The 14,436-nt window shown below is 42.6% G+C and overlaps 1 protein-coding gene across 2 annotated transcripts in view; it reads right to left on the reverse strand.

Annotated features, from left to right (window-relative positions):
• Positions 1-14,436, reverse strand: part of CDH13 (cadherin 13) — a 1,287,194-nt gene that overhangs the window by 3,045 nt on the left and 1,269,713 nt on the right. For both annotated transcript variants that reach the window (XM_064488932.1, XM_010980492.3), the window contains 2 exons: positions 7,262-7,495; positions 4,792-5,010 (listed from right to left, as the gene is read on the reverse strand). In XM_064488932.1, coding sequence (XP_064345002.1) covers positions 4,792-5,010; positions 7,262-7,495 — 453 coding nt within the window. The remainder of the gene's footprint in view (positions 1-4,791; positions 5,011-7,261; positions 7,496-14,436) is intronic.

A 14,436-nucleotide genomic window follows, 5' to 3' on the forward strand; every position in this document is an offset into this window, starting at 1 on the left:
AAGAGAGAAAAAGTATTTTGGCTGAATCCCAAAATACTGCAGTTGGAAGTCTCCCATCCCTGTTTAAGTCAAGTTAGACTGTAGCACAGCTCCTGTGACTGCTGGGTTGATTACGTGACATAGTCCATCTCATTGTGTGATGTTCACAGCTGTGCGTGTGCGTGGCACACAGAAGGCCCTGGGAGGTCGGAGGCCGACTATCACTGTCTGTGAAGCTGTACTATTTGGAGGGACGAGCTCTGTCTGCAGGCAGAGGACAGGCCACTCTCCCCGGGCTTGGTGCTTCTCCAGGCCCCGTCTTGGCCCATAGTACATTTCACAATAAAAAGGAACAAATATTGATACACTCAATGACATGTACTATTCAATCCCATCTACAGAAAATTCTAGAAAAGGCAAGAATGAGAGAAGGCAGATCAATGAAGGTCTGGATAGGGGGGAGGGAATCAAAAGCAAAGGGGTACCAGGAAACTGTATCTTGATTGTGGTGTGGTTACACAACTGTGTACAGTTACCAAAGTTCATCAAACTGTACCCTTAAAATGGGTGCATTTTATGGAAGGCAAATAATACCTTAATACAAAGCATCAGAATGAAAAGTATTTTCAGTGGCTGTTTTTCGCTCATCTTGGTCACCTCTTTAAGCTTCATTGTGATCAAGGTGAAAATTCAATGCCCCCTCGTTTCAAATGTACAGACCTTTGACTTCGGTACTTGTTAAAATGGCTCCCTGCTCTGTCCTTTTATATTCTTATTATTGCTGATTTATTATACATAAACAATGTTTGAAAAGGTTGCAACACCATATTCATCCTTGAACTTGCTCATGCCACACAGAGCCCTACAAAAATCCTACAGATACGGCCTAATGGAGACACCAGCCCGCTTCATTGGGAAGGTCCTAGGGGGAGAATTCTGCATTCTTTCAATGTCATCAACATGTAATTCCAACAACAAAATTGGCAGTAAAAATAATTTCATTTACATTTTTTATTACTTTCAATGTCATTAGTTTTATTTCCTTTATTTTTAGATGTCAGAGAAGGAAGTGCAGATGTCTCAGTCCAACTCTCAGTTGCAATAAAGCCACCAAGGGTATCATAATAAACGAAAATGCTTTTAATATCTTTTCCCCCAAGGGAGGCAGTCTGACGGCAAATGCCGCCCTCACTGCTGACTCACCTTGGGGCCTTTCTGAGCATCAGTGTCTCATCTGCAGAGTGGGATAAAACCACCAGAGCCATGAAGGAAATAAAGAGAAGAGCCACAGAACACAAGGTGTCCGTTTAATGCTAGTCTACTTGGATCGGAATTATTACTTGAGCGGAGGACGAAAACGCATTTTCTCTTCCCACAATGGATGATGTGATTATTGTGGTTTTATGAACAAGGCTTTAAAGAAGGCATTGACACACTTTTTCTGCAAAGAACCACAGAGTAAAGATTTTCAATTTTTGGCCTTGATGGCAACTACCCAATTCTGCACTAGTAGCAAAAAGTAGCCTCAGTCTGTAAATAGATGTGCGGAACTGCTGTGTTCCAATCAGACCTTAGAGACAGAAGTGGACCTTCTTTGGCCCTCGGGCTGGAGTTTGCCAGCCCTGGCTTTAAAGAAACGTCAAACAGGTTCGAACAGATCCCCAGATTCATCCAACGGCTATGGCTCAGTTGGGACATTATCTTACCCTTGCACTTTATGATCGAGTTTCAGGGCTTTTAGGACCCCCTCTCCTCCTCTTCCCCCAGCCCCTGCCCAGCTTAATGTTTTAGCCCTGTTTCTGTGCTGCCTCCTGTCAAGTCACATTAACAACTACACAGGCGGGTCAGCCACTTTGACTTTGCTCTTAGGAGAGAGTCTGAGCTGTAGGACACCCGTGGTTACTTACTCCTGCTACCTCCAATCCGGTTTCTCACATGTCTACATTATTTTTTACATTCTTTTTTTGTTAGGAAGAACATCCTGGGCCAGGTCTATAATAAGACAAGAATCATCATATTCAGCAGGTCTCTTGATTGTTCAAATGAACAATATTAAATAATCTTATGCCTTTTATATACAACCAGACTGAGGTTCGTTTTGAAGCCAAACAGGTGAGTGGTGACACCTGTTCTTAACTGTTTTTTGGGCTGAAACTACCAGTCTTCTGGTGCAAAACATTGCAGCGTCAGCTGAGTACCTTTCCAGCTTTGTAGGGAGATTAGGGCTCCTTTTGGGGGATGATTTTGGCCTTACTACAGCAGGATAACCGTGTGGCTCTCCATTTAGGAGAGAACAAAGAGCACTTTTGGTATCTCACACATCAAATCCCTGCATCTGTCTGTTTTCAGTGATATTATTTTGAGTATAAAATAGACATGAGTTTTTTAGGAGTTACCAGGCAATTCTGCCTTGGATTAACCATGATCCAAGAGCTTAGACGGGAGGGATGAGAAATGGGCTATCTTTGGGAACCTGCTCATAACTGATGTCTGTAGGTCAGGGGTCTCCAAAGTAGGGGGCACAAGAAAATCCCTTGTTGGTTAGAAGAAAATACTGCTGTGTCTCCTTGTATTCCTTTTAATCTAAATGGGTAGATTAAGTCTTACTAATATTTAATATATGGATTGGGAGTAGCAGATGTGTGTATGATTATAAAAAAATATTGTGTAAAAATATACAAATGCTAGGTCTGGGTGCTGGAGGCCACTGTCACCTGGGATGTTGGTCCCACAGGTTGGTTGGGCCTGGGAATCTGTATTTCATCAATCAGGAGAAAAACTCGCTGGCAGTCTAGAGTGGCTGATAAGTGAGCAGGTCCTGCGGGGCCTTGGTTCTTCAAAGGGAGTCATTGAGAGTCAGGATTTGCTGTTGTGTTTGGGTTTATAGAGGGTCTATGTGAGTGGCTACTCAGTTATCTTCTCTCTCTCTGTGTACACACACACACACACACGTGCACGTATAATACACATATGTACACACACATACATAGAATTTTTATTTCTGTACAATCACCCAGGAAGTACAGCCTTTTACTTTATCCAGACTGCTACATGTGAGTTCCAGTGGGTTCCAGAACCCAGACCCAGCACTGGGCTCACTGTCTAGTGCTCATTTGAGAAGCTGGTGGGAAACAGATTCCAGAGGTTTAGTGCAATAGTGTTGGTCAGAGCAGCACACTAGATAATCCACATGTGTCTGTTGACGGGATCCACTGCACCATATTCCTAGGATGGGAAGCTCTCTAGCAGTTAAAATGAATCAACCAGTGCTGGGGTCACTGGCTGGTGGGCCACAGTGCCTTTATGTGGCTCTTGAACTAAGAATGCTTTTGACACTTTTAATGGCTGGTAAAACATAAAAGACAGAAACAAAAAAGCCATAAAAATATGTGACAGAGACCTGATGGGACCCACAGAGCCCAAAATATTTGCCATCTGGCCATTGACAGAAAAAGTCTGCTGACCCCTGAGCTGGAGTAACGTAGATGGAGCTTGGATATGTAATGTAGAAATGAAGAGAAGCCAGTTGCAGAACATCAGGCTCAATATAATATGGATGACATCAAGTTTTACAGACTGCATAACATAGACCTATATGGGGGGTGTGTGTGTAGTGACAGGATAAAACAATGTCCACACACACTCCAGCTCATGGTAGCTATTGTCTCTAGGGAGAGAGAACAGGCAGTGAAGCTGGGGAGAGGAAGACAGGGGATTTCAGCTTCATCTGTAATATTTTGTTTCCTGAAGATAAAGGAAGGAAGAAGAAAGAAAAAAAGGAAGAAGAAAGAAAAATAGAAAGAAGAAAAGAATACAAGAATGAGAGAGAGGAATGTATATTTCCTCCCTCCCTCCCATTCATCTGTCCATCCATCCATCCATCCATCCAATGAGACATTTCTCATTGTAAGGCATCCTCCTTAGCTCTACCCACAGGACGCTGGCTCAGCACAGAGCTTTACACGCAGTAAGTGTCTAATGTTGGAACGTGTGCTTTCCTGTTGACTCCACTCACCACTATTAACAGGATAGAATAACTTCTGTTCTTTATTTTCTAATCATCAATTTCTCAGCCTCAGGAATTCAGAATTCCCACCAATAACTTTCTCAAAATGAAAATACTAAGACCAAAAGGCTTTTGAATGGCATTAGCTATATGTGAGTAACTGCTAAAGTTAAAATTGGACTAGTATTCCATAATCTATAAAATGGACCCCTATTCCATTCAAATAGGAAATGTTTGATACATGTATCTATTCATTTTGTGCTGATAACTATAAAACTCGGCATAATAATTCTTTTGTTTAAAATAACGCTTCATTATGTTATAGTCATTACTACCAGTAAGTGAAAAAATGTGTGCATTATGCATTTATCTCTTTTCCTATGGCCTCAGCCTCCATCCATGCATCCTCATGACTCTTCTTAAAAAGGTATGGTATCTACTTTAACTCTGCTAAAAATTATTCTGCACAAGGTGGAGAGACACACAGGGCCCTGGTAGACCAGTTAACCAATCTGGACACATTCATATGAGCTCAAGTTCGGGGCGTCTGTAGAAAGTTTTCTCACCACCTGGGCTGTAGGACAGCATCGAGTGCCTTTGCACAGTTCCCCAGACTGGTGGGCAGGGGGATGTGAAGATGCCTTTCAACATCAGTTGGAGCACTTTTACACATAACACTCTCCATTACACAGACATCAACTGAAAATGAACACTTCTTCTGGGATTGATTTTTGGAGAGATATACGGAAAGACAGTGGCTTTGATTACGTTTTCACATTGCACACACTGCAGCTTGGCCAACTTACTGGCTAAGCTGAAGAGGGAGAGGAGCAGGACCGCAGCTGCGCTGAAGTGCGGGGCCCCTGCCGCGTTGCAGTCCACTTTGGAATTCTTGCAGGAGCACACTTGTATCCTGAGGTCTGTGATGTTCGTCATGGGTGGTTTCCCTGAATCTGTCACCATGATGGGCAGGTGGTAGTTTGCTTTATTGAGATTTTGAAGAAGGCTCACCAGGGCATGCGTATCTATGAAGACAAGGAGGGCCTTGATGAGAGAGGTTCAGACCTTTCCAAAGAAAAGAGTGGGGTGTTGGCGACTAAATGCACACGAAACAGGCAGTGCGTTCATTTGACTATGAGAGTGTTTACATTTAAATCCATTAACATCAAATAAAAATTCAAATTCAGTTCTTCACTTGTAGTAGCCACATCTAAGGTATCTGGCAGCCCCGCATGGCTGATGGCTACCATATCAGACAGCGCAAGATAAAACATTTCCATCATCAAGGAGTTCCATGGTTCATGGCTATTATAATCAATCAATTTCAAGGGGATTCACTTTTGTGAAGATGATTGAGTACCAAGGACTCCTCCCTGCAAATTTAAGGATAAAGCCATCTTCACAAAGATCACATTCAACATCTAGAGGAAATAATGTAAAAATCCACTCTCAAATTATCACGTTGTACATCTTAAGTAAATATAATTTTTATTTGTCAATTATATATGTATCAGTAAAGCTGGAAAAAAAAGAAAAAAATTATCAGCTCAGAGTGCTTTTATATAAGAATCCAAATTCAAATAATCAAAATACATTCTTGGAACAGGAACAACAAAAATCCACTCACTCTTAAGGTGGGCAGACTGCCCCCTCGCTGGGGGGGTTGCCATGGGGATGGGTTCTACAGTCTAGTCTTTATCAGACCTCAGCCCATACCCTGAGATGTGGGTGGAAATCCACAGCACAATGCACAACACGGAGACTGGATGTTTAAGCCCATGTTTGGTGGGGACATCTGTCATTACCCTGGCCACTGGGCAGCACTCAGAAGTGGCCACGCCACCTGGCCACTGCTATTAGCCTCAGGCTATTTTCCTTTCAGTTACTCAAATGATTAAGATTAAAAAAAAAAAACTGCCCCTTTCTGGGCATAAATAATGCTAAGTATTCAGAAAAAAATTGGGGGACAAGAAAAATAACTTAGACAGCATATTATCTATTTCATAAAACCAGGAGGGAAAAGAGTGTGATGATATGAAAACAAAAATAGATAAAGTATTATCCGAACCAGAAGGTGACAAGGGCAGAAATAACAAACGTGGATGCTACCACAGTGAGACGGCAGATTAATCCAAGGAACATTCTCCGATCCCCCTCAAGTGGAGGGGAGACTCTTAAGTGAGAAAGTTCCAGTGGGAAGGAGTTGGGGATGACTATTCAAATCAGCTCCAGCCACAAAAACTAGCAAATAAAACACTAACTCCCTCCAACAAGGGACGGGCTGTTTTAATTAAAAATAATCAGTGTAACAGAATTCATTCTTTAAGAAGCAATAAAATAGACAAACAGGCAAATAGAATCAATAACAAGAGAAAAGCACTAATAAAATGAGATATGAGATAAGGCCATAACAATGCAGATGAGATTTTTTAATAGAAAATTTTATGCACAATCGTACAGTATATTTTCAAAACTTAATGAAATGGGTAATTCCCCACCCCTCTCAGAAACTCAACCACTGAAGTAAGAAGAGGGAGCCTGGCCCTGGCTGGGTCAGTTGCAGGATGAATTTGCTATTGATGGCAAAGTGTATATAATGTGTGAGTTCTGGTTTTGGGCTTTATTGCAAGGTGAGGTATTTTAGTATCGAGTTCCCATTTGCCAAGGGGAGGCAGGTGAGGAGGGGAGGTGATACAGGGATCCTTCATAATTCAATACATTGATGTTTCCATCTTAATAAGGCAGATGATGAATGTTGGGCCAAGTTTTAAATTCCACCTGTCCATGTGGATGGACTGGTAACCAAAAGGGACATTGATGGCAAATTTCATAAATGAGGGACAGGACAGACGGAAGAAGATATCAAAGTCAAAAGTAAAAACCAAGGTCATTATAAAGGCTGCGTCAGTTTGGAGGAGACCAGCAGCACAAAATGGAAGACGGAGGATGAGAGGTTAACATTTTTGGAAGGCCCTTATACTGGTCTTCTGAGAAAACAAGCCGGCATAGCACAGGAAATCTCTTCAAAATGATAAGAGAGGAAGCAAAAGAGAAAACTCTCATATTTGCATTTTTAAGGAACTAAGATGCAATATTTTTACATATTGTATTCATGTGCTGATGGGAAAATTGTCAGTATTTGTAATGCGAGAATAACTTGAAATAAATCACATGAGGATGCATGAGAGAGCAGGAGAGGAGTCTGGGAAGAGAAACCATACCAGGGAATCTAGGCTTCCGAGCCCAAGAACCACGAGAGACTGTTCGGGGACTTACTGTTGATCTTGGAGATCTTCCAGACTTTATCAGGAACAGTTTGTTTATGGATTTCAAATTTGAAAGGATCTGTATTAGGGTGAAGGTCCTTATCTGATGCTCCCAAAATGACCACGCTGAGGTTTTTGGCGTCGTCACAGACCTCGGCCACCGTGGGGTAGATGAAGGGAGCGTTGTCATTCACGTCTTCCAGAGTGATCAGCAAAGTCCCAGTGCCGGTAGCAGGAGGGTTGCCTACAGCGAAAGGGGGGAGATGTCAGCACACAGCTGGGCTGATGCAAGAGTACTTTTCCAGAGCACTTTTCTGACACCTTTGCTATTGTTACCAGGTTTCAAACAGGACAAAAGAGGAATACCTTCCATATTTGTCTAGAGTTTAGTGGTTTAAAAGCTTTTTATCATACATTAGACTTTTGATTGAAGTTCTTCAGGCTTTACCTTTGGCATACTAAGCTTTAAACACATAAGTCAAATGTAAAATTCTAGGAAATGCAAATTAATCTAAGGTGATACCAGGCAGATCCCTGGTTGCCCAGGGAAGCGGGAGGGAGGGACAGGAAGAGGGACAACTAGCAGGAAGGAGGAGAGAGTGTGGTGGGGATGGCATGGCTTTAAACATGTGTTAAATCTTGCCAAATTGTACACTTACATATAATTGGTTTATTGTATGTCAGTGATACCTCAGTAAATGTTTTCTTCCAAAGATTCTTAAAAAAAAATACAAGTCATACCAGCAAATTGAAAGTCACTTAAAGAACGGAGATGACAAATAGAACTTTTCCTTGCTTATTGAATTAAACCTTTTAATCTAAATATCCAAGTATGCATATATTAGTGGTATGGAGAGGCTGGAGATTTGGTGAGAGGAGACTGTGTTCCTTTTGGAATAGCTCTATACTAACTGGGAGGCTGACCAAGAGAGAAAGAGCTCATTTAGTGTTTCCTTTTGTAGGTAAAAAAGAGGGTCTGGGAGCATAGAAAATAAACTATGGTTACCAAGGGGGAAAGGAGGGGAGGGATAAATTAGAAGTCTGGGATTAACGTATACACACGACTGAATATAAAATAGATAAACAACAAGGAGCTACTGTAAAGCACAGGGAACTATATTCAGTTTCTTCTAATAACATAAAATGGAAAAGAATCTGAAAAGAAAATATATAGGTATGTATATGCATAACGGAATCACTTTGCTGTACACCTGGGAGGGCTGATGGTGCCCCTGGGGGCTGGCATGGCTAGGTGGGAGCACAGGACAGATTTAGAAAGGCAGGTCAGCCATGAGAAATAAAATCACTAACTGGTACCTGGGGCAGTTTGAGCAACCATAATATAATCTTTGGGCCTTATTTTTAAAGCCTTGCTTTTTCAATATTTTCTGTAATTCCGGAAATGCTTTTCATTGTAGGGAACATTATTTTAAGACATCCTTATAATCACCCATGCAAGAATGTCTTTCACTTAAAGAAAAGGGTGTTTAATCTTAATGAGACTCAGCGTGGCTTTATTTAACTTCCTCTACATTCATTTTTAATCACCTGTGCATTAGAGGTTTGCTCTTGGGACAAACCATTCATTAACAGTTTCTAATTCTCTGTGAGAAAAGGTAGAGCCAAATTTGCAAGCCACAAATAGTAAGTGCATGGATTTGCCTTGTTTCAAAAAGGATGTGATGTACCTCTGAAATGACGGTACCGTCATTTTACACACTAGGACTAAACTAATGTCTGGGTCCATTTTGTTTTCTCCTATCCTCGTTTGCACTTAATCAGATTTCCAAGATTAAGTTTATTTTTATCTCATACTATGTTTATTTGTTGAAACACACAATCAGTTTGAAGTTAAGTTATGAACCACGTGGGGGTTAGAAGGGGCTGAATATCTGAGCTCGAGGTATGGGGTCAAGGGCAAGGCAAGGTCTGATGGAGTCTGTTGTTAAAGAAACAGTGAGTCCTTTGTAGATTCAGGCAGTTTGTTAGTTACACAGTCACTAAAGGGACGAGTTGGTGAAGGTGGCTCTTGGCAGGTGATGCCAAAACAAATGGGGTGTATGACTGCAACATGGATGAAGGGACGTCCTGTTGCTGGGGAGCCCAGTTTAAGCTGCTTGTCAGCAGTTTTACAGCTGCAGCTGCAGCCGATGAGGGTGGGCAGGAAGCCTGGTCCCCTGCCGGAACTGGGAAGGTGATGAGAAACTGTGACAGCCTCCCCGGGGCATTGGGAGGTGGGTGGAAAATGGACTGTAGTGGCTCCTCACAAGCCTCCTGGGCCCACAGTTCTGGGAAGCTCATGAGACATTCTGCCAACACTTGGGTTGGCTGTGGCTCAAGCCTTCCCTCCTGGCTCGTGTGGACGTGTGCATCTCAGGTCATCAGGCACCACTAGGGGGCTGTTCCTACTGCAGAGCGGTTGGAGGGATGGCCACGGGGTGAGGCTGGAGGTGTCTGATCAGGCATAGGGGCCTTAACTGTCACAACTAGTTGCTTGTACTGACGCTCCGGATTGCACAAAGCCGCTGGAGGTTTTCAGAAAGGCAGTGGAACAATCTGATCTGACTTACTGGTAGAAACACACAGTGGGGTTGACAGGAGGTGCTGCGCATTGGAGACGGTGAACCGGCAATAGACTGAGTCATGATGGGTATTTTGAACAGGTAAGAAATGTCTCGTTTTGGTGATTAGGCCAGAAGAAGAGTAGAAGGTAGTGGGAATGGAAGGACCCAGCTTTGATTGTGCCAAGAGGCCCTCAAATTCAGCACACCCGCAAAGAAGTGCTCAGAACTCGGGAGACATGCCAGGGCTCAGTTAGCTACTGGGGAGTTGTCAGCAGAGATGCTGTTGAAAACTTCCTAGCAAATTAGGTTACCCAAGGTGAAAGTGTGGAATGACAGAGCGGTGGAGACCAAGGAAACCCCAAAGAGCAGATTAAAAGTTGAACGAGGAGGTGATAGTTTACAGAAGATGTAGGGGAGATGAATTAGAGGAGGAGGCAGTGATCAAACGTTAAACATGTTATGATTCCCAAAAGGATAAGGAGTCAAGAGAAGCAATGGCTTTTGCAAGGAGAATGTTACTGGTGACTTTCCTGGGGGATGGTTTCCATTCATGGGGAAGAAACCAGCTTGAAGGAAGCTGATCAGTGATTCACAAGGCAGTGAGAACAGATATTCTGTTCTGGGGCTGGTGGAAATATAAACAGATCAACACCCAAAGACAGTTCCAGGATAAACATGCAAATAAATATCTGCTAAAATAGGAACACGAGTGTAATTAATCATCAGAAGGATGGGTGTTTCTAATGTGACAGACCGTCAACTTCTGTTAGAGCAAGAACTCAAAGGAAAGGCGTGATTACTTTGAAGTTGGTTTTTCACTGTCAGCTTTAGTCATTTGGTTCAATTTCTTTACAGAAAAATTATTTTTCTCTTCTTATTGAACTAATTGAATATCTCAGAGGAATCCACCATAGTTTTTTTTTTCACTCTGAATATAATAGGAAGTGAAGTCACATGGTAGAGTGGATGAGAAGGCATTCTGAGTACTTGAAATATGGCCATAAAAATCGGCCTTTTGTGAACTTAATTATACTGTCTTCAATTCCTCATGTGTTATTCTCAGACCAGGGTGGTGATGTCTCTTTCAGAAGTTCAAGTAAAGTGAGCTTGTTTTTTTGTTTTTGGTTGATAGGGTCAAGACTGGATTCTCAAAATCCTTAGGGAAAGCCTCTCCCAGTTTATCTGCATAGGATGGAGAAAAATCAGCATCCAAAACTGAAATGTGATTCAAACTGTAATAGTTCTTCACAAGCCCTTTTGGCTCCAACAGTTCCATGGGCCCAGGTAATACTAAAGTTTCTAGGAATTCCCAGCACTCAGCCAGAATCCCTCACCACCCCTACTCCTTCCATCAGCAACCCTGAGCTCCCAAGGGACTACGCTGCATAACCAAACATCAGAACCAGAGCATGGCTGGGACTGTGCCCCCATCATGGATTTTCTATTTCAATCAGAAAAAAGCCTCAATTTGAGCAAAACTCCAAGCATATGAAGCCTTCCTATATATATCTTGTCAGTAAGGGACAAAAACAAATACATATATATTGTTAGGAAAAAGATTAGAAAGAAACATACCCAAACTTAAATAGTGATTATCTCTCCAGGTAATTAACATTGAAAGAACACTTTTTCTCTTTTCAATCCCTTTATAAAAACCATGATTACTATAATAATCAGAAACAGAAAGGATGTAAACTCAAAAGTTATACAGGGATTTAAAAATATTTTTTCCAGTTCTACTTTCTTTTCTCTCTTTATTTTTACAGCAAATTGATGTTTTGTAAATTTACAGCATTGTGCAGTTACCACTGCTTCTAATTTTAGCACATTTCCATCACCCTTCCAAATAAACCTCGGGCCCATTTGCACCTACTTCCAGTCCCAGGCCACCACTAATCTGCTTTCTTTCTCCAAAGATTTTTGTTTTCTGGACATTTCTAGAAATGGAGTCATATAACATATAGCCTTTTATGCCTGGCTTCTTTCACTTAGTATGATGTTTTTGAAGTTTATCCATATTATAGCGTAAATCAGTAACCCATTCATTTTTATTTGCTGAATAATATTCCATCCCATTGATCGACCATGTTTTGTACATCCATTCACTAGCTAATGGATATTTCGCTTCTTTCTACATTTTGTCCCTTATGAACAATGCTGCTATGAACATCTGCCTACAAGGGACAGATTTTCACGTGCTACAAGGTCCCTAGACTAGTAAGGTAAGACTCCAAATGCGTCTCTTTGAGACAGTCCCCTTGGAAGAATAGGGTCCCTGGTCTTTCCACAGTTGGATGGGCTGCCTCTGTGTGCAGAGAGGTGAATCTCAGCAAGAAGTTTTGGGAGCTAGTCCTGAGAAGTACAAGAAAGTAGTAGATTTTTCTAGCATTGGCCTAGTGGCGTGTAGCATCTCTTACCTTGGGAATCATGAGTGCAGGTGGTTTTGGATGAGGAATAGCGTGCAAAGTGGAGGTGCCTACATGAAGAACAAAATGCAGAAAGAGAGAGAGCGAGAGGAGGGAAAGACAGGAAGCTCAATTCTGAGTTCCAGGGCCTCCGAGCAGCAGGGCTATTCTCCGTTCTGGTTTATAGTAAATAGGTCCCTGGTAGAGTTTTAAATTTAGGCTGATTTGAAAAAGCTAAGGATGTATTGCTCTTTCCATACACGTCATCACACACGGTTCCATCTCCATTTCCTTCTATGCTGAGAATACTGACTATTCGAGTCCTCCCTTACCCCAGCGAGGAGATAAACAAGGGGGTACGTGGCATGGGGTCTGTGGAACTGTGGCTCAGAGCAGGGAGCCCACACCTGGCACAAGGAGGGAGACCTCAGCTGGTGTCTCAAGGAAGCTTGAGGCCCGAACTCTGGGAGGAAAATTAGGAGGGTGGGCCAATTCAAGACGAATCACAGATCAATTGTGAGCGAAGGCTGGCCATCCCTATGAGATTTTGAGGCTTGTTTGTAGGGGCAAGATGCATGGTGGGGGGCAGGGCAATCTCCCCACAACTTCCCTCAGCCATTGCTGGGCATCTGAACCTTCACTAAGCAGCTGTGAGCAAGTAAATTCCAGACCTTCTGTTTCCTGGCAACAGGGCTCCAAGTTACCTTTGCCTTTGCTCCAAGTGGGAGTGAAGCAGGGTTCTTCTGTGTATGGTTACCCTTTGTATTGTTTTGTTCATCTCCGTGTTCTATTTATTATAGCTTTTGAGGACTGGTATTTTACAGATCATTTTTTGGGCGTGTGCCTTGTAAGCCAAGAATCTTGTTGCTTTTTAATTCATAAGCATTTTTTCCCCTATTGCTTTGTGAGTAGAGATCTTGACAATTTCATTTTCTACCTTGAAAACATGTAATAGTAAACCAACCAAAAACCTGGCAGAAAATAGATTTGTAAAATACAATGCCAGGTTTCTGTGTGTAATACTTGATGTAGGACTGAGGCAATTCTTCACATAATTCAGACTCAAAAAGTCTTCTGGAGGAGAAATAATCTGAAACCTGAACTGTTTAAGAAAAAAATCAACCTTTTGGCTTTTTTGTTTCTGTTTTACAGACTTTAAAGAAAAAGCAAAAATAGGGAATGAGTTGACTTGAAGGCCATGTTGAAACATGACAGTTTCATTTTATTCATTCAGTCAATAGTCATTTATTGGGATTCTGCCTTGTGCCTGGTTGGATATGCACAAAAGCCAACCATACAGGGTGCCTGTTCTTGAAACACTAACGGTGTGTCAGGAACAGAGATGTAAACAGATGCAGCATAGCGCTGTAAGTGCAGGAAGGGACGTGAGGATAAAGTGTCATGGGAGCTTGTGGCATGGAATAATTAACTGCCTGGGGATAGAGCAGAAGGCTTCCTGATGGATGACTGGAAATGAGAAGACTGTGTAGCAGGAGAAGGTTGCTCCAGGAGGAGGAAAAAGTGTGGCCATTTGGTGGGAAGGAGTGCAGAGACTTTTAAGCAGGAGGGTGGCTTTGGTAAAAGCAGGGATGTGGGAGGCAGAGAAAGGAGTGGACTCGAGTGAGGAGAGAGGGCACAGGAGGACCAGCTGGGATGCCAGTGCGGTAGTGGGGACTGACAACGTGGGCTTAGGTGAGGGCACTGGGGTGCAGGATCAGAGGCTGAATTCAGGAGGCTGAACAGACAGTGAGAACTGGATTGGGAGTGATGGGGGAGGCGCATCAGCCAGGATGGGGTTCTAGCTTGGAGACTGGGCAGATGGTGATACCATTTCCCAAGGTGGGGAAGAGGGAATACAGAGGAGGACCAGCTAAGAGATGCCTTGGCAGGATGAACTGAACTCACAGATGGGCAATGCAGATAGTATCTTAATGCCCAAATCAGTTTTTTTTCCTCCCAATGAATGTTTAAAAACATCATGTTTAAAATGGTTGCTTTGGTTAGTTAATGTGGACGTGTCCTGCTGTCAGGTAGTTGAAGGTTGGCTGAAGTCTCCCCAGTCAGACGGAAGCCAGCTCCATGAACTGATGCCCAGGCGAGGGCAGCATTTTCTGGCTAATTTGCTGATTACAGCCCTACTCCGAGTGGAGGGCTCTTACAGCCTCTCCCTTCTCTAGAAAAACGCTCAGCCCACCACCACCAGGGTGGTCATCAGA

The sequence above is a fragment of the Camelus dromedarius genome, chromosome 9 (assembly GCF_036321535.1).
Source record: "Camelus dromedarius isolate mCamDro1 chromosome 9, mCamDro1.pat, whole genome shotgun sequence".
Lineage (NCBI taxonomy): Eukaryota > Metazoa > Chordata > Mammalia > Artiodactyla > Camelidae > Camelus > Camelus dromedarius.